Below are 24,971 nucleotides of genomic sequence, written 5' to 3' on the forward strand. Positions count from 1 at the left end.
AATTCCTTCAAGCAGTCTTTCTTAGAAAAAGCACTTTTACCAAAGCTCTTCCAGTACAAAATATCTTATGAAACATATTTGATAGAGATGTTCATCATCCAAAAGATGCAAAACCACATCTTCATTTCTCCCAATGATAATGTAATTCTTCCCCTCTGATGCCAAACAAAACGTACTTCAACTGAGTAACAAACAAGCCAGACATCATTCATCTGGCTTTCCAGCACTCCCTGCTAGAAAACTGCTCACTGCTGAAAGTGTGGGTTGTTAACAGGACAAAGGATAAGTAAATACGCAAACATGAGTCTAATCTATTTCTTATATGTGACCTATTAATAGGCTAAAAAATAACTGTTTTTCATTAATTGTTGGGTATAGTCAATACCAGGAAGAAAAAAGGCAGTCTCAGATTAAATTTTCTTCTATATAGAAGTTGCTATATAGAGACAGGGTCTTCCTTTTATGTACCTCCTTCTTGATACATGATAAACTTTTAAGGCTTTTAACACATAAGGTCCAGAAAGAGTCATTAAATACTCTAATTTTATATTTAGAAGCCCACAAAACTTCTTCAAAACCATCAACCATTCAGTTTAGACTTTGAAGATGGATAGTCCATCACACTCTTTGGTAGTTCATTCCAGCCATTAACAGGCCTGACTTACAAACACTTCATCTCAAACACTGTAGACCCACACCAATACACCCATGTGAGTTAACCTTCTTTATTGCAGAAGGATTACAGATAAGAGTGCTCCTCCTAACATGGCTCCAGAAATGCAGTCCAGCTTCCTCATGCTCATGGACAGAGAAGTAGGGTCTTCTGCTTGGGCAGAGGTGGCAGGTTTATATGTATGCTTTAGAAATCATGTTAATCCATCAGAGTTGAGAGCCATGAGGAAGCCCAGTTTCCTTTTCCTATCTTCACTATGGGTGATTAATGTTATTATCTTCCTAGCAGTAGAAAAAGTCTTTTCTGCTGATGCTGTTTGGTTAATTTTTACTTTAATTTGTCATTAGATATCCACAACTTATATTACCTGAAAATCTAGACTTTCATTAAAGTATTGAGGTAACTTTTATATCTGTACTCAGTTATAAAAAATACATATGTTTTTAGGAAGTAGATTATAAACATAGGAGTGATATTATTCAGAGTGATTTATCCAAGGAAAAAAAATGTTACTTGTGCTACAGTAGTGAACATATCTCTGTAATAGTGTCTGATTGTGCTAGGCACAGTAAATGCATGAAAAAAATTACCTTCCTGCCTCAAAGAGGTTACACTTGAAGCATACATGACAACAGATGGAGAAAACCCTGGAGTATTAACATTGCATGCACCAGAAGGGACTATTCTCACCACGCATGAATTAGACTGTACACTGAAAGTCCTTGGTCCAATACCACATCTTGCAGGACTGGAGGTGGAATTGGATTTTCTTTCAAATTCTGCACAGAGTGCTTCCTCCCACACATTTCATTATACTGCTGTCAAAGTTCATTCTCACTAGCATTGTCATTTTTATTTTGAAAATATTTTCAGATTACAAGAGGCTGCAATGGAAAGAAACACTGACACAAATTTGGCATGCTTTTCTGTAAGCGGTAGAAGGAAACTGCCTGCATCTCAGGCATGACAATCAGCATATCCCACTGGTAAGACTATTTGTTTCCCTCACCTGAAAGCAGCACAGAATATAGCTGCACCAGCAGTCATCATTTATTTTTGTATCTGCACAACGGTGGTCAGCAACAGAGGAAATGAAGAACTTAGTAAATCTATTATGTTCTGCTTGAATATGCAGTGTCTGGAGTGTTTCTGCAGCAAACTACTGACCCGAAAATCCAGATGGTTTGTAAACAGTGCTCTTACAAGTGATTTTCACTCTGACCAAGCCAATTTAAAATCTGTTATGTTTGTCCCTACTGAGAACAGCTTCTGGCACATCTCAAACACATTGTAGAGTGGTTTTCATTTTTGAGAAGCTTTGTTTCTTCCTCTTACATCTAATTCATTTGAACTTCCATGGAAGGACTAATCAAACCAAAAGAATTTTCTGTCATAGGCTGCATGGGGACCAGATGTGCTTCTGTTGATTTTGCCGAGAGATTTCTCCCAGCGGATTTGAACTGAAAACACGAACAGGCCATATGGTAGTAAAGATAATTTACATAGCACCTTTTATCACCAAATATCACAAAGTACCTTGCAAATCACCTACTGTACAGGAAGAATTTTACTCAGAACTGAAATGCAAATACCTTTGGGGTAAAACTTGGCAAATACTTAACAGCACACAGTAATGCTATGAAATAACTCGTAACTAGCCGTGAAGACTAAAGTCATAGCTAACTGAAACTGTGAGAGGAATATAGGTTGACAAATTATAGTTACAAATCGGTTTTAATCTGCACAATTTGATCCTATATGGGAAGCAATAATTTGTTAAAGCTAGCTTCTTCCATTTGATAAATGCAATACTGTTAAAATGATCTGAAAATCTATGGGACATTGAAAACAGAACATAAGACTAAGTGTATAACAGCATTAGTTTTGCAGACTTACTGTACATCTATACAGTAAATGTGTATGCATCACCTTAATCACAATGCTCAACAAAGTAATGTGGCCAAGAAAAGTTATACTATCTTTTTATATTTAGTATTGGGTGGTAGTTTGAGAGGTTCTGGGCAGTTTCTGGTACTGACATGCATATCACTACACATTAGAATTATCAAGAGAAAGCAGATGTTTCAAATTCTATAAAATTTTCTTTTGTCCTTCCTGGGAAAAATGAACAGTAGGAAAAAGAGTGCATGATAAAGTGCAGTGTGCATCAGAGTCAACAAAGAAAACAGAGAGCATTTAATTTTCAGATGAAACAACATGAAATTTCTTAGCAAAGTCTATTACTGGAAAATGTCACTTTCTTTAGTTACCATTCTACCACTTTCAGACTGATGCTTTGTTTCATCCCAGAGTCTGCCTTATCTCTTTTAGATGTATTCATGTTATGTTTATGTGCTGTAAGAAAACAGTTCTACAAGCTGTGCAACAAATCAAATGAATAAATAGAGATAGTAGACATACAACATAGTTTAATTTTTGCAGTATAATTATAGATCTTCCAGAAGAACTTTCTAAAGAATTGTTCACTGCACTTAAAATGAAACAGGAAATGGAGTTTCATTTAAAGGAATTTTATGATGAGGGCTTTCATAGAAGCCAGGAAGTTCAGCTGTCATCTCCTACCTTTTGATTTTCTCTTTCTAGGAACTGCTCTCCTCCACCTGCAGTAATTCAGGCCTGGTCACACAAAATCACAGCACTCATGTTTAGCCTCAAAACCTAGCCACAGTGATTCTCCACTTCCTAGAAAGGATAAAGACAGTATTATTGATTCTATAATAAACAGCCAACAGGTCTTGTCTGTAAGCCAGCACAAGTAACCTTTTGTAACCAAAAGCACAACATTTTTCAGCATAGCCAAGTGACAGCTGCAAAACTTTTGCATATTAAACTAGCTACAAATTAGGAGCAAGGTGTTTTCTTGGAGCTGTTCAAATGTTTAAAATGAACTGTGGCAAGATACAGTGTCAGGATATTCCTGTTCGCTTTGAAGGAATAACAGCACAGACTGTACAGCACGAACACCGATACTTTGCTGTCTTGAAAATTATGGGTTAGAAAAGATAGCAAAGATTTCATGAATAGAAGCGCACATCTCTGAGGGCAGCAGCACAGCTATATATTGAGGTTCTGTGTGCTTACCCCTGACATGCATCTAATTAGCATTCCTGGAAAATGCACACTAGCAGTATCACTCCACAATTATGATGCCCATTTTCACGGTCCTGTTTTGTTCACCCTTCTGATTGTAGTACTTGTAATCAGAGATGCAGAATAGCATGAATATAGTGCACTCAACCCCCAGGAGTAATTTTCTCTTTTTTTTTATTTTTAAAGTAAGAGTCACATGCACTGAAAGGATGTGAAAAGACTATTATTAAGCTACATTTAAATATGTTTAATGGCACCACATGCTGACTCAGAAATTCCTTTCCTCCAAGCCTATACAAAGTACAGGGTCTAATTGTAAATGCTTTATTACTGTGTTGATAGAAGAACCACATCATTCATTCTTTTCCAGAAAAGTTTCACTTAAGCCTTTTTTAATACATTTTAAAGATAAAACTCCAATATATCTATTTAGAAGAGCAATATTAGTGCTCTAGTAAAAATGATAATAATAACACTTAAACTACTTTAGATCTTCAAAATTCTGTATATATATTAAGCAATTTGTCCCTGTTGGCAAGGTCTGGTTTTAGTTTGCATCGGAGAGCAAGTAGCACCAGGTATCTTTTTTTTCCATTAAGGTATTTCCCCCTTCCCATTTTATTGCACATATACTAGATGAGGGCTTAGCTTCTCTGTCAATGGGAATTCCAAACATTATGGGTGCTACTGAATGGTTTGAGTTTTCTTTTATGAGCCAGAGATGCCCATCAGATATCTGTTATCTGTTAGATCTCTCAGGACTGCTAATGTGTTAACGTTCTTCTGAAGTCTGCTCTCTTGCCATAACACTGAGCTGCCCTGGATAGGTTTTACAAGGATATATCTATCTATATCTCCTTTTTTCTAGCTCCAGTTCTCACTACCACAACTAATGGAAGCTGAACAAATCAGAATCTTATCTTTGGCAAGTGTTGGTGTGGAAACGTATGATAAGCACAGTACGTGGGATGATCCTTACACAAATACAAGGAAAAAAAGTTACTGTCTTATAGTTTTTTGGAGTAATCCAGTGAAGCAGGGCCCAACAATTCCTAATGCATATAGGAGACTGCCTCCTTTTCAGGTGGCAGGAAGTGCAGGCAAACAAGTCAACTCTACAGACTAAGGTGAAATGCAAAATAACTGAGACCTGTGAGATCTGTAGGGCCAGAACCTGTCCCAGAAGCAATGAGAGAGTTTGCCATGCCAGAAAACACTTGCATTTAAAATGTTCAGTAGTTTAAATTAACCCCTGTTATTGGAATTTCAAATTACGCCCCAAGGAAATTGGGTAGTTTGCAGATTTAATGAGCATTAATTCAGTATTCTATACTGACATAAGAGCATTCAATGTTAAAGTACATTGCAGCTATTTATCTTTTGCTTAACCAGTAAACTATTTCTATGTGTTAGTGAGAGGATCAGTGTCAATACAAATGAAAATAAAAGCACGGGAGTAAGTTGGCTTTCAGAATCTGTCCCAAAACTGAGAATTACCATCATGTGTAGTTATAATCCCATTTCCAAATGCTACCAGCACAGAGGTAACCTTGTGTTGTTTCACTATCTCATAGCACTTCATGTTCCTGAAAGTACTCTGCCACAGGCTTACATCCCCTGAGACTGCGTGGCTACCACTACAGAAGCAATTCTGAAGGGTTAAACACTGAATTCCTGCTTTGGTGGCCAATACAACCAGCAGATCTAGAGTCTGCATGCCGATTACCCTGTCCTTTGCCAATACCATCAAATAGTGCCTCCAGTAAGACATGGGATTTTGCCACAGAGACAGCACTTCTTTATTAAGTGACCAAAGCAGGCATTGTGTTTGTTAGGTGACCAACTCAATCATGTCTGATTGAGACATTGGTTGTTAAGCTTCTTGTTTAAAATACTAATGTGCATGCGGCTTGTATTTCTCGTTATATCTAGAGGTGTATTTTGAATTGCCTTAGAGGCTGCAGTAGTTACAGATTAGTTTTCATGACAAGAATTAGCAAGGTAGAATTTGTAGAGTGTATGACTAGCTAGAAGAATTTATACTGCTAAGAAAAAGAGACGAGATTTCTGGATCTGAAAGGATGAAGCAGAACTGTTTATTACTGATGCCACACAAAAGATTTCTGGGCTGATTTATTGCATAGCTTATGAAAGATCAGCACATGTACACAGAACACAATCATTGTTTTCTTTTCTCCTTCCCAGAGCCATAGCCCTATATTTCAAAAGCCACTGCTGAAGTGGAGGATGAGATGGAAAGGTTGAACTCTGACTCTGTTTTCAAGGGCAGTTCTGTTGCTACTTAACCCACGAATTTTCTCAGTCTTCTGTTGCATTCTATGCTGCCATCATCTGGCTCTCTTCATAAAACCTGACATTTTCTAATTCTTACTTATCTTCACACCTGAGTTCTTCTGCTGGGAAGAATCTTCAATGTTTTTCCTGAAGATATTTCACAGTAAAGATTTTCTCCCAGAATATTCACACCCAGAATATTTACCCAGCCTCCTGGCCAGGCATCCAGCTCTTTGCCTAACTGAGCGCTCAGAATGAAGTAAGTTAATTTATGGGTCTTTTTGTACTCGGACCAACTATTCTTATTCCAGCTCCCTTCATCATAGATTTCTTGTCAACAAGATAGTTATCTTTAGCATGCTAGCTACCAGTGTCCTGAGTCTGTCCTCCTAATTTAGGGAATGCAGACATCTGGTCATGGAAAACAGCTTTCCTCATACAGTAAGTCGGTGTCACCAACTTTTCCAGTGATTAACTTAAATATAAACAGATTGTTTACTTACTCTGAGGTAAATATTACTTTCTACGTGACAGAGCAATGATAAAAGTCGAGAGAATTTTTACAATCAGTTTACACTGATCCAAAGCCACTTGCTTCGAAGAGGTCACAACCTGCACCTCCTTCCCTTTCAACTGGCAACCAAACACTGTGTAAAGACTCAGAAACATTGATCTGGCTAAAAGTTGTTTTTCTGATGGCTGATAAAACTCTCAGGGAGTCATGAAAGCACTAACACTAATGAAGACATGGGGGAGGAGAATACACACAATAAACTTTGCTTCTTCTCTGGATAACTGCACAGCACTGTGGATCCTCCGGCAAGTCTTTTCTCTTTCAGCACTTCCACTACTTCAGCTTTGTGTCAATGCTTTTTTTTTTTTTTTTTTCTCTATTCTTTTCTCTCTTCTTCATATAAGTCCTCTAGTCTCTGCATATGCCAAACAGAAGTCTACGCAGCAGAACACGCTCAGCTGCTCCCAGGAATGGTGCCGTTTTGTCTTTCTGCCAAAGCATTCACCCAGCCTGTTATGTGGGTAGCAAGGACAAGGAAATAATGTTGCCTGCCTCTCTGCTGTCCGGCCACACCCCAGTTAGCAGTGCAGAACAGAAAGAAACCACATAGTACACTTTTGTTATACATGAACTGCAAACCAACAAAGACAGCAGGTACCCTCTACCACACAGCACATCAATTAGACTAATGCATGCAGTTCTTTACAAGACACTAATCAATCACCATAGGGAGACAAAGCACAGGGTTACTGGGAGACATTCCAATATTCTTTTCTTCATCCTTTTTCCTGAACCATTGCCCAGGAGAGGTAGGTTAGATAAAGCTCCTTTGGAGCTTGATACATTTTTTCAGAGTATGGGAATTACTGCATACAAATGAGACTTTCAGGCCTGTAAATTAAAATTAACAAGTCTTGGGGCAAACCAGAAAAAAGGGCATATTTGTATGAAGACAGTAAGGAGAGACAAACCTAAAAAGGAGGAAAGAAGGAGGAAGACTTGATCTTAACAACTTGAAGAACAGCTGCCTGGATTTAATCCTCACAGCTGAGTCCTGAGGAATTCTGCAGAATCAAAACTGAAAATAAACAGACTTATTTAATGAACAAAATAAAACCATGGATAATATTGGATATGCAGAAATCACCAAGTGTTCTGCCCCAGTGCTAACTTCAAATGGCAGTGTGCTGAAATTTGCAGATTCTCTGTTCGCTATTTATTTTCATATTGACAGACCAGAGGTGGGTCAGGGAGGCTGGAGGATGTGACAGCTGAATTAAACCTTCATTTTCAATTCAAATCTGAAATGGACCCGAATCAATCATGTCTTGAGCACTACTGCGTGCCTCCCCTAGAAATCTCTAACCACCTGAATACTAGATGAATGCCTCCCTCATGCACTCTGGCAGAACTGGACTGATTTTCAGACCAATTTAGGAACTAGCAGAAATAGAACCAGGCTCCCAAAGCTTAAAAGAAATCCCAGTCCTAAAGCAGCAACATAGAGAGCAAATGCATAGTTCTATAAATATACTCACATTAGCACAGCTAAATACTGGAGGTTTGAGGAAACAACTTACATTCAGGTGTTTGCAGAGGAAGAAAGGACGGGTCCTTTATCAGCCCTACATAGCATCTCTAGCATTCATTTCTTATGCAGTCAATTTTTCTAGGCTTGACCTACAAAAATGTGGAGTAAGAAGGGCATAGTGAAGCAAATGGCGTAGAGATCAGTTGTGCGACACATTCCTTCACTTGTGGGTCAAACAAAACAAAGAACATTTCACTTAATTTTTTTGAGCAGGCTCTTCATGTTTCCAGAGAATGCTGATGCCCTGTAATATCTGAAGATAGCATTAAGACTGTACACACTGTATTCCTCCTTGCTTTCTTAATAAAAGAATAATGAGCTCAGTGGTGCAGAAGCAACACAACATGCTGCTATGAAGGAGACCTCAAAGCCCACTCAGCTGCTTCACTAGTGTATATTAAAATTAATGAGTTTCTGCTACAGAAGGAAAGAGGTGTCCTTACATGGGAATGAGATCTATGATCTTTGTATTGTAGCACAACTGCTGAGTAGCACAGAAATCTGAACAGCTCAGTCTCATATAATAAATTTCTTTTAACAGGAGGAAAGGGAGGACAGATTGAAGATAACTATATGTGCTGAAAAGGGGGTTAGGAGAGCTTTTCATTTGCATCTTAAGCACCTTCTTATTAGTAAAGAGTGGACTGCTGCTACAGCTCTCTTTTTCCCCCATTCATATAGCCAGCAGAGCAAAAAATTGGCAATATTGAATGTCAGCCAGCACCTGAGGCTGCTAATTCAGCCAATGTAGCCACAATATAATGGGTTTCAATTACAGAGCCCTTATTTTTGTGCATGGGAACATCTATATGGAGGTCATCACATTTCATTAATAATTTTGATTAACACATCCTTCACAGTGGTTTTGAGCTTTTAATGCTTCTCAGTTAATGAAGCAAAATTTTGAAGAAGCCATTGGTTTTGTACATAATACAGTTATAAAAAAAAAAAATGCTGTTTCATTAAGACAACTCAGTTTTATCCCAAATTCTTCAAGGCTTCATTCAACTGCAAAGACAAGTTAATAATACACTGCTACGCTAACATCTATTTGAAGCTTATTTCCTGCCTACAAGTTCCAGTGAGGAACAAAATGACTGTTCAACATCCAAAAGCAGAAGTCAGAAGAGACTGGCACCCACCAGATCATTTGTTCAGAGCACTGTGATCCTGACTGCTGTTAGAGGACATCCTATCTGCAGACTGATACAGTTTCAGAGGAAGAACTTGCAGCCTTCTTAGTGAGGGCTCCCTACTCTCTGTTACTCATGCCTCTGAACATCTAACACGGCATACTTCGAAGGACCCTGAATCAATCTCAAAAGCACTGTGAGGCAGCTCTCAGAAACCAGATGCTTCTGCTGTATCTCAGTTTGACCCTTTCTGTGGTCCCCCAGGCTAAGGCAACTAAAATAAGCAGTCATTTCTGGAAAAAATTCAAAACCAAATTATCATCTGAGTTGAGCACTGAATCTGTCCTATCTCCCTTCAAGCCTGGAGCTTAAAAAGAGCAGACTTTGGCCTTTGAGTTTCAGGTTACAAAATGCCAATGAAGCTCAATGCAAAATGCAGTCAGAACTAGCTGTTTGGTATCTGAACAGCACATCAAATATTTGGTGTGTTCAGCTTGAGCCATTCATTTGAACATAAATTCTAGTTGGAGAACATTTTTATCATAGATACTTTACCTAACTTCCACAGAATATCTTAAGAAATAATGCTTTTTTTTTTTTCTTAAGTGCTAGAGATACATAAACCTCAGATATCTATACTATTGTTGAAGCCAGCTTAGATATACTTGATCCCAAAGTATTCACATTTGACATGTATGCACATTCTGTTCCAGAGTTCATTGCGACCCATAGAGAACTATAAATAAGATTTTTATTTTTTTTTTGGGGGGGGGAGTGGGGGGGAAGAACAGAAGATAAGCATCAACCGTTAGATCTGCTAATGTGCTAAGGTGAATGGCTTTCCAAAACTTTTTTTTTTTTTTTCTCCTGTAGCTGTGATTTATATATGAAGTTTTTGCTGTATCACTGACATTCAACTCAGTGTTTCCACAGGATACCTGCCTCAGTCTGCAAACTGCTTCTGTTCTAATTTAATCAAGTACAGCCTATTAATAGCATGACATAAAGGCCAGTTATTTTGCTTATCTCATTAAACTACAGAAACTTGCTATGCTGCCATGGCATTTAATTGCAGTCAGTCTAGGTGTATTCCATTAGGACTGCATTAGTTCATCATTACTGCAGTTTATTTTTCATTTACTCTCACTAGCCTTTCTCAACAAAGATACCACGTGAAGAAACATGACATTTGAAGGTCAGCCCCTACCACTTCCTTTTTGGAGGAAGTTTTTGGGAGGGTAAGAAAGAAACTGGAAATGAAAATGGGTCCCAGAAGATTCTAGAGATGGATATTTATATGACATAAGGAGGGAACACTCAGTTCTGTCATTTCCCTGTTGCTTGCTGGCAAGCGTCTTTTTGCATCTCTCTCCATTCCCCTACTTTCTGGGGAGGCACAAACCTAAAGTTAAGCTCTAGATCAGAACCTGGGAAACACCCTGATTCTGAGGATATTTGAACGCAAAAGCAGCTGATTCCAGCTTCTCTACTTTAGGCAAAGCAGAACCCCAACACTGACCAATCTGCTGTGTATTCAGTTAAACCTTATACTTTGGCAAAGGAATGATTTCCTTTCTCTTTCCCTCCTAAAACAGAGAAGACTCAATTAGCGTGTGTAAGCTTACAAAGAAGAAAATCAAACAAACAAAAATAAATCTCCAAACACAATATTAGGCATTTCCACAAGGCATCCCAAAGCCACAGAGACAAATGCCACCTCTGCTAGAAGGAATCATTCCGGAACTGCGCAGGAAGCTGGAAAACCTTAACAATTCTATATATTTCTTTGGAAACATTTACACACTTAAAAAGCAGGCAACAGATTTTAAAAATCTGGGCCCAGATTTCTAATGCCATAAATCAAATTCAGAGAGGTGCATCAGCATTTCAGATGAAAGTTCAGCAGTATTTCTTGTATGAAAACGTCACATAGGATATGACACGGTGACGGTGAGTCGCTTCCATACAATAAAAAATTGAGCAATGTATTCAACCAATTCCTTCCAAGAATACTAATCTGAAAAGCGATCTAGTGCCAAATGAAACAATTTTTATCTATTTGAGTGGATTGTAACTTAATGATCAAGGGTAATATTTTCAAATCTGTATAGACCACAAGTCAGGCTGTACATTTGCATTTCAACATTCCCATAAAATATCCCAAGTTTAAGGAAGTCTAAATATGTGCACAGCTCTTGACTGAATTCAGTGACACCTTATGATAACTATGAGAAAAGTTGAGACTTTACATACTTGGTGATTACCTCTCTGATCTGTCCAGCTGGACAAAACTTAATGAAGCATAAGCACATCAGCTGTCCTAAGCTGTTCATATACCATCCTATCACTCTACTGCTTTTCTCTTCTGGTTAAACTGAGCAACCATACAAAAGATGATCTCTTAACAGACAAGGAAAAGGTGTGGTGGGTTTTTGTTTTTCTTGTTTGTTTCTCCTGTTGGTGTTGGTTTGTGTTTGTTTTTGCTTTAAAGCTGTTTTGGGTTAAAATTCAATATCTACAAGACTCAGAAGAAAGTCATTAAGAAATTATCATATCTATAATATTATGTAGCAGTTCTGGGAACAAAATTATCTCTTCAGAAAAGTGAAGTTTAAAAATAATACTAAGATAATTTTGATCTACAGACACTTATATGAAGACAAAAGTCTCAATATAAAGTAAAGCCAACATATGTTATGGTTCTCAATGTACATCTGCACATATTTTTGCATGTCTGTGCAAAATAAAACCTGCAGAGTACTGAATGCATGTTCCTGTCTTTTGCATCATACAGATTCAGGCAATGCCTTCATGAATAAACAAGAAATATTTCATAAGGGAAGGGAGATTTTCTTACCATTCAGTCTGGTACCTCCCTGTTTCATTCAGCCTCTTCTGAATATTTACATATGTTTGTTACACTCCCAATCTGCTTTTTACCAACAATCACTTTTTCTGTACACTTAATTCATCTTCCTGATGTCCTCTGACTTCACTATGCTTCTTATTGTTTGCTCCTGTTCTGTCCATACAAAGGTGCCATAGAAATGTTGTGACAGCAATTTGGCCATGGCAGATCTGAAGGCATTTTACTGTATCCTCTATGTGCTTCTACTTCATCTTGCCATAGGCCTCCAAATTCCAAGCTTTCAAATTTGATTATTTACAATTTAGGTACAGTAAAAGATGAAAGGATTCAGAGTAAAAACAAACTAAGATTCAAGTATTGCTTTCAGTTACTGTGCATGTTTGTTACTAAAACACCAACATTACCATTCAGGGATTAGTTTACTCCCATTTGACGTAAGCACCTCAAAGAGACCAGAAGTTTTTGTGAGTAACCCTGGAACATGGCATGGTGCGAGGCTTTATTAAATGCATTACAGGGAATGCATATAAATTATACGGTTATAACATCATAGTTACACGTCTGATACCTGATTTAAATGCTGACAGAATAATGCTGAAATAACAATCCTGCGTGCGTGTTTTTAGAGATCACCAAAACAGATGTAAGAGAAAAATACTCAAAAATAAGCAGTACTGCTTCTGTCCAAGCAAGAAGCACAAAGTTTGCAGCGAATTAGGGCTCAGCTTGCCCTACAAGCTGCCGCGGGGGCGTTCAGCAGCCCAGCCGGCTGCCCGCAAGGCGCCCCCCGGGGCAGGGGCCCCGCCACCAAGGCCGCAATGCCGGCGGCAGCCCGCGAGAGGGAGACTTCACCTCACCAGACCTCGGAAGCGAGACACTCGAAAGCGATTTTACCCAGATAAAAGCCACGCTACAGCCAGATGCACCACAGGCAGTCTGGGAAGGCTGTAACGTGAACAAGCCTTCCTAAAGGATGCGCTCTGAAAATAGCACTGGGGTTCCCGTGCAACCTAAAGATGCTAATCTTGCATACAGCAGTTGATATGCAAGGTTCTGTGAATATATATGTATTTTTTAGTCTCCTTTAAAATTATTTCCTCACTAGTCTTTAACTTTTTTTTATTATCATCTCCTGAAGACAAATAACTGGAGCAATATATACATGAGAAACATCAGATTTTCATAAGTTTACCTTAACCAAATGTAGAAAGAACAGCTACAACATTATATTTTCCATGTCATCTAAGTTTACTTATCTAAATGATGGGAACACAAATTAAGAAGAATATGGAAAAAATTAAAAAGACCCTGTCTTTCTCTGGAGTTCAGAACTTTACACTGCAGACTTGCTGCCCCTGAAACTTCTACTGCAGGTAGCAGAGGCCGCTCTCCTTTCTGAGCAGTTCCCAAGCAGCCTGCTTCCTTATCTCTTTGTTTCTGACATATCTGTTTAGAGAAGCAGCTTCTCCTGATTTTCCAGTCTAAGAAACTTATCTTTAATATGTCTTTAGAGCAACTTCGCATGAAACGAAACATATATTGTTTCCACATCCAGTGTAGCATATTCATCCTATCTGCAAGAAAATTTAGCGTTCTTGATCACGGAAGTTCAATATTAGAATGGATTTGCTGTGATTTTTCCTGCAGACTTTCAACATGTTTATTACATTTTTAAATAATTTATGATATAAAAGTTTATCATTTATGTTCAAAGCAACCTTTATCATCTGCCTAGCAATTTTATCAGTCCAGCAACTACAGTAAGTCATCATCATCTTTACCTCACCCACTAATTTAGCTAGGATTTGTCTAGAACAAAGGGCCATAATAAATGCCAAAGTAAGAGCTACACCCACTTACAAATCATGCATACCCAAGTCTCATATAGTGAGTTAAATATTTACTAGACTATAACGGGCAAGGAACTCAACAAGGTCTCTTAGATAATAAACTGACTTGTTAGAGGAAATATCTTCAGCAAGTATTTCTTAGACCCAGCACAGGGATTTCTAAAATATATTTTTCCATCTGCTTTTCTTAATTCCACAGAAGAAGGTCATACTTCACCTGGAAGTGTGCATAAATAAAACACAGGAAGACAGCATCAAACGGATTTATCACCCCAGCCTGTAGTTCTTTCAGTCTTCTACCATTTTGTTGTTTGTAACGTGGTAGCGATAAATGTGACATCAAGATGCAAGCTGATGCTTCTGTTTCCGAACATCAAAGACACAAAAGGTAAGGTCCCAACTTCTTAAAACATATTGAGGCTGTATACTGCTCTTAGGAAATACGACTATCAAAATCTGCCCTTCCCTAGTGTTTTGATTCTTCTTTTTATTCTGCTTTTCTCTTTCTTACTAAAAAAATCTAATTCCTAGTTCATACATCAACAATTATGGTGTGAGTTTGGATTTTGAGTTCTTATACCTTCAGATGTGTGAGGACAGGACAGAGGACTTTAGATTTATCTAAAATACTTTCAATGTATTTGTGCTAGTTCATAATAGATGAACATTTATTTCAGAGTTAGAACTGAACTAAAATTTTAAAATGGGTGTGTGACCATGACTGTAACCAGTTTTGGGAGACAAGGAGAGAGAGGATGGAAAGAGAGGTGACAAAGAAAGGACAAGGGAATGTTGAAATGGAGTTAAATTTCATACAGCTGTTCTAAACCTGCTTCTGTCTGACATTAAACTTTATTAGAGTGTGATCTTAAATAGAGAAGAAACAGTGTGGTCTCTCAGGGAAGAAAATTATGCTTAGTTATTTTTGCCTATTTTGCGGAAGGCAAATAATATTAATAGTTGTGCTAGAGATATTTATATGTTTTATAGAAATAAGCAGATACATTATAAACTGGTTTAGAAATTAACTAATTTCTCCCATGTGTGTTTTTCTGTGTTGTTAATTTAACTATAGCTGTTAGTGTTTATTATTTCATTTAAATAATACACACAGTTTATGTGTGTTTTTTTCCCCTAATATGTTTACGTACAAATTTAATGAATGTTCCTCTGTAGATTATGATGGATTATATCTACTTAGACCTGTAGAATCTCAGTTCTGTTACCAATCAACACACCACACACACAGCATAACAAAAACTGAAATTATTACACAAAGAGATCCAAGCACACTAGGTGAACAGATGCAAGGATGAGAAAGAAAATCAAAGCTGATAAACAAAGTGTTAATTACCAGTGTACTTTGTCAAACCCCAAATTAGTTTTAATTACACTTACACAGCAATATTTGCTAAAGAAACTGATGTTAGCATTATCTTATAAGACTTCTACACTTGCTGTCTAATTAAACTGTACAACCTGTTGCCATAGGAAGATGTTGAAACATCTTTAAGAAAAGGATTAAGTAGTTATTTCCAGAATTAAGTATAATTAAGATATCAGCTTTATGTAAGAATTATTTAATTTCACAGAATTCACAGAACTTCTAGGTTGGAAGAGACCTCAAGATCATCGAGTCCAACCTCTGACCTAACACTAACCAGTCCTCCACTAAACCATATCCCTAAGCTCTACATCTAAACGTCTTTTAAAGACCTCCAGGGATGGGGACTCCACCACTTCCCTGGGCAGCCCATTCCAATGCCTCACAACCCTTTCAGTAAAGAAGTTCTTCCTAATATCCAACCTAAAACACCCCTGGCACAACTTTAGTCCATTCCCCCTCTTCCTGTCACCAGGCACATGGGAGATTAATGTTTCAGAATTCCAGCCAATCATTAAATGCTACAGATCAGACCCCTGAGAGAAGGCAAAAGGGTGGATTATTCCATATCTGCCTATTGTGAGGCTGATAGGTCTTTGTCAGAAGCACCAGTGCTGGACTGCACAGGACTGGCAAAGAGATAGCAGACATGGATCCAGCTTGGCTCCTTTTCAGGATGGCATTTCATTTTTTCTAGATTTAACAGTAGACAGCAACCCAATTGTGTTATAACTATTGAATGTTCACATTAGGGGGGATAAAGAATATACATTAACATCAAAATGCAACATAAATGTTTCTGTTCATGCTAAAATATTCATTTAATATATTTGCAAAGTCTGTAGACTTTGATTTGGCTACATATTAAACTTTTTTTAACCTGGATTTTTTTCAAAGAAAGAATCAAGAACATTTTTTTGTCAACAAGAACAGCAGTGCAGCAGAGAGGCTCTGTAGTCAGCAGAGGGAGTCAGACACTTCCAGAGCCATTAATGGTGCAAGTGCCCTCCCTCTGGAGATGCCCATCTCCACTGGCTCCACTGCACTGGCGATCTAAAATCTACCTTAAATCTATGGTAAATTATGAAATTTGCACGTGGAATTGAGTGCATTGCACTCTCCCACAAACTCCTAATCAGCATTGGTACATACTTATTTTAATCTCGGTATGTCCACCACAACAGAGGACTGCTTTGTTAACTTTCTGTGAGAAGTATTAAGCAGATCTAAGTGAACATATAGTGGAGATTTTCACTATGGTTTTAAAAATATCACTCATTTATAAAATTAAAATAAATCCAACGTCCAACAAACTGCAACTGATATCTATTGTCTTTTTCCTCAATAAAGGATGCCTGAAGTTGTTGCAGTGTTTGTGTATTCCTGTTGGCTGAAGAGTCATGGTAACCGCCCCCCCCAACAATTCAGGAACTGGATGAACATAAAAGTTTTCCAGTTTTTCAGCAGTGATCTAGTGCCATTCCTGTTCTGATTTGCATCAGATTTTTTTTTTTTTAATTACATCTACAATCATCTTCCATGGGTAGTGATATTCACACCTTATCACCATAAAATCATTAGTCAGACTTGTCCCTTAAAATAAATGGATAAACCACAGTACTTAAAATATGACACAAAATCAAATCACGCTAGTTTCATATCAGAGTGGGGATGCTCAGAGGGATCAGAAAGGGAAGATATTCCACACACCAAACTCCAGCAGTACACTGAAAATGTCCATTGCCATGAAAGACTTTAGCAATACACTTCTGAGGGATTTATTTTCATTTTGGAGCTCCCAAAGGGTTTAACTGCTACTGTCATATCAGTGACATTTATTACATTGGGATTCTTGGTGGGACTTTCACAAGTTCAGAGAACATGGATATATAGAGCAAAGGATAGATAGCAAACAGCAGATGTGATTGCCTGTCCGTAACACCTTCAGGCTAGGACTTATATAAATCAGTCCCAGCTGGCTACACAGCTGACAGCAAAGTTTATCTGCACACAGATCAGCAGGATCCTGTATCATTTCACTGATATAAGTATTTGGAAACAGCAAAGAAAAGGCATAAAAAGTCATGACATGAAATCTGGCGGTAGAAGTGTTCAAGGGTGGGTAGGAAGGCTGGGTGTTGGAGGGAAGCCTGGACTGACTCAGTGACAGTCATAATAACCTGTTTGACTATGATCTATCAGTGCACACAATTTCCAGCAGTGCTGCAGAGCAGGATTCATTGCCCAACACCTATTCAACTGTTTCCAGGTGATATTTTCTGTAACAAAACAGAGTAACTTCATGGAGGCATTTGAATCAGAGTAAACTGGTATGCATAAAATGCTCTCATTACCAAAGATTCAAGAGAGCTTCTTCTATTTGTTTAAAGACACTTCAAGTTTTGGAACTCCAGGGAGAATTCACAATTTTGCATGGAAATGCAGTGTCAGATTCTCCAGCACTATACATTTTCATACCGAGCTGTGAACAACGTGATTCCTAGCAAACACCACAAAGGTGTAGTTACAGACTTGTTATACCTATAGCTTTATACATGTACCAATGGACTTTCACTTATCCTTTTAGACAGGTTTCTTTTGCTTCCGCTACAGACAACACCATTCTTTTATCCTATTTAACTCCTGCCCCTGCACCCCCGTATATACCACACGTATATCCATGTTGAGTACTAAATAGATTACAAGAATCAACTTTCCCAAATGCTATATAGCAACTGCTAAGTATGAAAGGGAAACCTTTAATGTGTAGCACCTACCTATTAGCCACTACCTTGGAAGGTTCAACAGTCATTCAATTTCATCTGTTGAATGAGAAATATTGCAACAGAAACATTACCCAGCTCTGATAAGGAATATTCCCAGCAGAAGAAAATCTCTTGTTTAACAGATGATAAAGATATTCGTTCGATATTTAAGGAGAGTAGAGCAGTACAAACAAGTTCAGAAGTATTTGATTATGGATTCATTGTGTTATAAATTAATTAAAACTCAGTGTTGCTATGCTAATGGCTTAGTTCTTAAAATTCATGTGTCATTTTCTGCTTTGGACGAGCTATACATTGAATAAAAAAATTCAGTGCAGACCTCTGGACAAATTCAGTCATGGAAAAAGAGGTGAATTTTTTCCTGGTTTATTTTATAACACTATTCTTACCTTTGGTCTGTAATAAAATCCCTGAAATGAGCACACCATAGCAATTTTCAAGCAATTAACAAATACAGAAAAGGCTTTGAAGGGATCATTGACAAAGCACTTGCCTGACCTTCTAGCTAATGTTCTTATGAGAAAAAATAGGTAGAACCAAAGTTCTCAAAATCTCTGCCAGGGGACAGATATCAAGTGGAACGTGACTGGTCACTCAGTATTCCCAAAAAGCAAGTATTTCTAGCAATTACATAGTCTATACAGATATGGAAATAAAGGTATATAAACCTTCCTGAAGAGAAAAAGTACAGACTTTGTGTTGATTTCTTTACCTTTTCTTTTCTGGAAGTTGCCACATGAAAGTTACAGAAAAGCATGGTTCCCTTTGTGATATACAGCCATAAAAAAATGACAAGCAATTCACTCTGTTGATATTTCCATTTACTACTCTGGCTTTAAAAACAGGGAGATCATTATATCTTAATATTTAACTATGAAATCTGGTCTATCTAAAGCTTGTTACACAAAGTTAGGACATTTTTATATGTCTACTTGTAGCTTTTTTTCTTACCTTCTAGCTGGGCATTTCTAAATCTGTAAAATTTATTTAACTATGAAGTTATTCTATACACTAGATCCATCTGAGAAATCACTCAAGAGATCAGCATTTTATGTCCTTAATTATGTCCTTGTGCCATGGTCTGGCTGCAGATTTCAGAAAAATAACAAAGACAGCAATCATGCTGGTTTGGGAGATCTGAAAATGCTGAGGAAAGAACAAAAAAAAAAAAAAAAAAAAAGAGGCCAGATTTGTACTGCCATGAATCCCTGTCCCAAAAATTACATGAGGCCTCTCTTTAGGTAAGTTATAGATATCTCTGGCACTGTGGTTGCATCCACAATACTTAACCACTCCCATTCATCGAACAGGATCAACCAACTGATGTACCAACAGTACATCAGGACACAGACTCAGAGATCCTTGCACTTTAACTGCTCCACATGGAAGTGGACACGTTGCCCCTGTGCCCAGTTCTAAAGTTTCTGCTGACGACAGCAGTGGAATTTGGGCGTGAATCCATTCATCTTCCATTCCTCTATCTAGAATGTGATAAAATCAAGCCAACAACTCAGGCTACAGTTGTGCTTCTTCCTTAAATGCCTTCCTTTCCTGTTGGCCACTTTTCCTTTTTCAAAAGGCCATGTCCTGTGGGAATAAAAGGCTCAAGAAACAAAATAAGAGAATAACCTTCTCCATTTCATGATTAGATGTTTAGAATACCCATCTTCCGTCACATTCCCAAATGTTTTTCCAGCTCACAGCTATTTCAAACACATTTGAAATCTGGGAACGAACAGTGCTTTGCTTCTATATTTATGGTAAGATCTTATTTCTTTGTATATAAAGATTGCAAATGTTTTCCATTTTCAAATAGTACAACTTGCTTCATTCAGAAGGAAGTTTCCATTAGTCTGGAAACAGCTCATGTTGGCAATGCTAGCTGAGGAAACAGCAAGCTGGAAAGTATAGGAACAGTTATTTGAAAGAACAAAGTGGGAAAACTAGTAAATGTTTTTCTCCAATCTTGGGTTTGTCCATCAGAGTTTCAGAGCAATAACCTCCCACTGAAAGCAAGTACTTGAAGTTAAGTATTTGTTACATAGGTTGGAATGACAAGTATTATCAACTTGCTTTTGGTTGTGAGTCAGTCCTTTTGGAATTATAACGTGTCTAAGTCACAGTGTCAGGCATTATCAAATACAGAAGAAAAAAAAAAATCATTTTTCACTTATAATTGACAAAAGGCAAAAAGAACTCTTTGCAAATACAACGTTTGAACAGACAGCAGGGTGACTCATGATGAACAATGAATACTAAACACTACATTCAATTAAAGAAAAGCTCTCAAAAGGGCATTCTTCTGCAAGATTCAGCACAACCAGTCCACTAAGAAGCTTGGGTCTTAATACAACTATAACTTTTCTGACTTCAAAGGTACCCAAAGAATTAATTTGGTCCAGTTTTGGTAATAGCTGACTAGCCAAAAAATTAAAGCTGAAAGACTTCAGAGATGCCAGGATAATCTTATTTCTTTCTCCCCTAACACAGTAAGGATGGAGCTCTCAGCTAACTAAAGAGTACCCAGGCTGATGTGTTTCTTGACTATCATTTGGCCATATGCTTCTGTTAGAAATGTCTCTATTCCAAAAAACTGTTTGGCAGATAGTTCTAATTGCACTGTAGAGTAATTCAGTGTAGTGAAGCACATTAATGCAGTTTGTGTTGTATTTGAGCGGAGCCAAATATATTCCTCTATAAACATAATCCTTAGCTGCCACTTCCCATAAAGGTTCTCTGTCTTGTAGCAGCAAGCTTGACCTTGAATCTGCCCAGACATAGCTTGTAATTGCATGTTTTGAGCTACAAATACTTTATTTCTGGGTCCTCTTTGCCACCTCAGCCCCTGCACCATTGAGATCACCATGCCATGAAATTGCTCACTGGAGTCCAAAAAGAATCAACAAATTCCATAAGAGACGTTCCTTATAATAGGACTGAGAAATGAGAAACTTTTCTAGTCACTACTTATATACCAGGATGCAGTTTTACATAGTGAAATTAAATCTAAACTGTATCTAGAAACATATTACTTGAGAATTGTACTTTAGTGATGCTTAAACTAATAATGAATGGATGATATTTTGGAGCATACAATGTAATCCATGCAAAAATGAGCATAGTTCATCTGCCAAGTGAGATTTTTGGTTGATGTTCAAGAATTTTCTTTCAAAACAAATACGTTCTTTCAAAGAGGTTTACAGGGTACACAGAAAAGACCTGCTTTGATGTGAGAATTGAACTGCAGTAAAAAGTAATATTTCCCATCTACAGGGAGCTTTTCAAGGGCTCACAGGTAGAGGATAGATCCATGTTGTTTATTATTCCTAGCATCTATCAAAGTAACAGACAATGGTACTCAATCTTGCTTAGAAAGTCAATGCTGGGGGATAAAGATGGTGTGTGTGGCTTTAGAAAGATACTTGTAAGAAAAGTTCTCTTAGAAAACCATCCCCAGGAGACTATAAATGAGCTAAAAGCTACCTTTCTGTGTGCCTCTGAAAATTACTTCTAGCTCAGTCAGGTTTGAGCATTACAAGAATAGCGTTCCTTTGGCTGGCTCCCTCAGTGCAGGTGAGATGCTAAGCTGTTTAACTGGCCCCTCCTGCCGCCCAAGCTCGCAGTATCCCAGGGGATGTTATAAAGAAGAGAAATTAAATTGCACAGTCACACCCTTCTTTAATTAATTTGATCTCTCTAAATAATTAAAGCTACTTTTTTTCCCCTGCAAGAGCAAACTGTGCAGTAACTCAGTGGACTAAAGCTCTTTGGAACCTCATGGCAGTCAACAGCACCCACAGCTGCTCACGAATAGCAAGCCTGACTGTGCATTATTCACACTCACACAAACACGAAGCATCTCTGTCAAGGTTACACACCAGATTTGGGGGAGTTATGCTAGATCTGAACCAGTGATTAGACATAGAGGATCAGGCTCTATATAATGAGGATCAGATTCCATATAATTAAGTCCTAGCTACCTTGATTTGTTAATACTAATTTCGCTATACTGCAGGCTGGAAAGATCAGAATCAGTAACTGAACTGTGTGTTAGCACTCATGTGGCTCTTAGAGCCATGGTGTACAAGAACATATGACCACCTCCTTAGCATAATCAGTTTCATCCAGTACAAAAACACAAGGCATGTGTTTTGTGTGCTAATACACTCAGAAAGAACCATTATCATGTCAGGACCTCAGAAGAGGAAGAACACTTACATTAAAATCCCAGCTCAAGCAGTGTTTTTCTGTTCTCACCAAGTTTCATGCAGCCTGACAACTGCATCATTATGTTGTTTCCATATTTAAACTACTGTGTTATCCTACCTTTACCTGTCAGAACACAAACCAGCTCCCAGCTCTCTTCATAGGCAGTACATACCTTGCTAGGATCTGACAAAACATGTAGAATCTACTCATCCCATTGAGACAGCCAACATCTACAAGACCTGGCAGGTTCACCCTTGAAGCAAGGCCAGTTTCTTTACTTCCTTTTCTTTTTTCTTTTTTTTTTTTTGAAAGTGCTCTAGCTGAACAATAATAGATGTGCTATTGGTTACCCTTTCCGTGCTCTTCCCTACAAACAATGGTTGGTGGAGTTACTTTATCATTCTTACTGATGCCACACCAACTCCTGCTCTATGCCCATCCTGTAACTCAATTTATTTGTCAGAATGAGGTATCAGCTGAGCAAGCCCTGACTCATTACCAGCGTGGGAACTGAACTGCTGATCAAAGACTTTTCACGCTGCTATTATGTATCTGCTGTTAGCCAGACAAAACACCAAACTATGGATCGCAAACACTGCTTCTTCAGCAACTTATTTTCTCAAATATCAGCCAACCTCTTCCTAGTGTTCTCCATGATTTCTGGTTCTCACAATCTCTTCCTTGTTTTGCATTCTTGAGGTCACCTTAACAATAAAATTTGTTCCAGAAGTTCAAGCATGATTTATTTGAATGTTTCCAGAGGTGTTAAAGAAGATGTATAAGTTAGTCATTGACATGAAATAGAACTGAAAATGAAGTTGCCTAGTTTTAAAATGAGTTATCTAGTTATAGCTAAGGCAAAGGGAGTGGAAGGCTAAGTCCAGCTATCTCCTGGTGATCTTTGGTCACTAAGCATTGAATCGTATTATGTTATTTAAAGTAGATTAAATACATGTTTTCTAACAGCACACTTTGCCCAGTATAGATAAGGTCTCTAACATTATCAGAAAAGGTGGGGCATGCAAAGCATCACAGATTCAAAGCCAAGCCTTTATGAAAGCCCCTTTTATTTTCTTGCTGTATAAGTTCACTTCAGACACCATTGCCAGCCCAAGTGTTTATAAAATATCTAATATAACTGGAACACAATATGCTCTGCTGCTTTGAAAAGATTCTGTACAGACTGTGTTCTGCCAATGGTCAGTACTCTGGGTGAAGAAGAAGGTATTAATAGAGATGCGTGTAGGAGGAATTTGTGGATTTTAAATGCATACATAGGTATACACTATGTGAAGGCATCTAAGAGGAGTTATTATCTCTTCTGCTCAATATCATGTGTCTTGTGCTGTATATACACCACGTAATAATTATCACTGAGTACCATTTATGAAGGCAGAAGGAATTAAATACCTGACTAGAAGCTCAGAATTTGACAAGTCACAATTTTCTTTTCATAATCCAATTAACTCCTCTGAAACCAACAGAATTTGTGGTTGCTGCTTACATGAATAGATGTTTGCTGCACACAGAAAGAGACTCTACCCATTGCTGTCAGAGGCAGAGTTTCTACAATCCTCTCTGTTCAGAGCTCACTATCCCTGGTCTTCAGAAAACAGCCTGTAAGCATCACAGGAGTTGACAGGAATCTTGAAAATCTGCCCCCAGTGTGCTGAACCTGCCACACACATGCAATGAATTTGTAAAGAGCAGTTGTGTCTGCTGCAGCAAACATACTTGTCACAGCGACTAAACTGAGGCAGTGATACTGCTGCAATGTAACATAGATGATGCTTCTGCCAAGTGGGAAGTGCTGTTCCTCCCAGGTAATTTCTCATCATGTCATCAGGCTGACTCCTAAAGCAACCCTGAGTGCAAGGAGACTCAGGATTTAGCAAAGTCCTGCTTACTGGTTGCACCTTCTGCTCCATATCAAAACAGCCAGGGGCTCTTGCACAAGCTGTGACTGAGGAGAAATGCTGTGGCAACACCTGGCTCAACCTCCAGCCTCTTGGGGTGAAAAATGCCAAATACCAAACCAAGCACCATCGTCTGCTAATGCGTAACATGTCCGGTTGCTGATTTAGAAGGGCACTAAGACAAGATCTGAACTATAGCCCCCTGTGAAGACAGTCAGCCTACTACAGTCTCAGTATGCAAAGAATTAAGTCAGCCAAGGCACACTGAGATATTTTTTGAGAGGTACTAAATCACATGACAAGACCTTCCCTTGGCATATTGACAGGGGCAAGTTGCATTTAGCAAATGCAGTTACTCCTGAAAAAAGAATGGTGATATCATAAAAAGATTAGCATAAGAGACAGCTCAAGGGCAAACGGCATTTGCTAATAAAGACTATGGTCTGTTAGCCTGCTACTGGGTCTGTGCCATCCAAAATAATTCATGAAAAGCTAAATTATGGAGACCAGAAAGACACAACAGCGTATTGCAACAGAAATAAAATAAAAGACGCACCCTTTGAAACATCAGCCCCTCATACCCGCAAGAACTTGCTTAAGACTTCCAGGGTGTTCAATGGGAATCAAGCAGCTGTTTCAA

At 38.2% G+C, this 24,971-nt stretch overlaps 2 protein-coding genes across 5 annotated transcripts in view; one reads left to right on the forward strand and one right to left on the reverse strand.

The window, feature by feature from the left end:
- PLPPR5 (phospholipid phosphatase related 5) overlaps positions 1–24,971 on the reverse strand; it is a 263,660-nt gene that overhangs the window by 231,155 nt on the left and 7,534 nt on the right. For 2 of the 4 annotated variants that reach the window (XM_038183120.2, XM_038183113.2), the window contains exon 2: positions 3,257–3,376. The exons of the other annotated variants lie outside the window; for them this stretch is intronic. The gene's annotated coding sequence lies outside the window, so the exon portion shown is untranslated. The remainder of the gene's footprint in view (positions 1–3,256; positions 3,377–24,971) is intronic. 4 annotated transcript variants of the gene reach the window in all.
- PALMD (palmdelphin) overlaps positions 14,147–24,971 on the forward strand; it is a 51,014-nt gene continuing 40,189 nt past the window's right edge. The window contains exon 1 of the mRNA XM_005018733.6: positions 14,147–14,424. Within this exon, the coding sequence (XP_005018790.4) occupies positions 14,381–14,424 (44 nt within the window). The 5' untranslated portion in view covers positions 14,147–14,380. The remainder of the gene's footprint in view (positions 14,425–24,971) is intronic.

The sequence above is a fragment of the Anas platyrhynchos genome, chromosome 8, assembly GCF_047663525.1.
Source record: "Anas platyrhynchos isolate ZD024472 breed Pekin duck chromosome 8, IASCAAS_PekinDuck_T2T, whole genome shotgun sequence".
Taxonomy (NCBI): domain Eukaryota; kingdom Metazoa; phylum Chordata; class Aves; order Anseriformes; family Anatidae; genus Anas; species Anas platyrhynchos.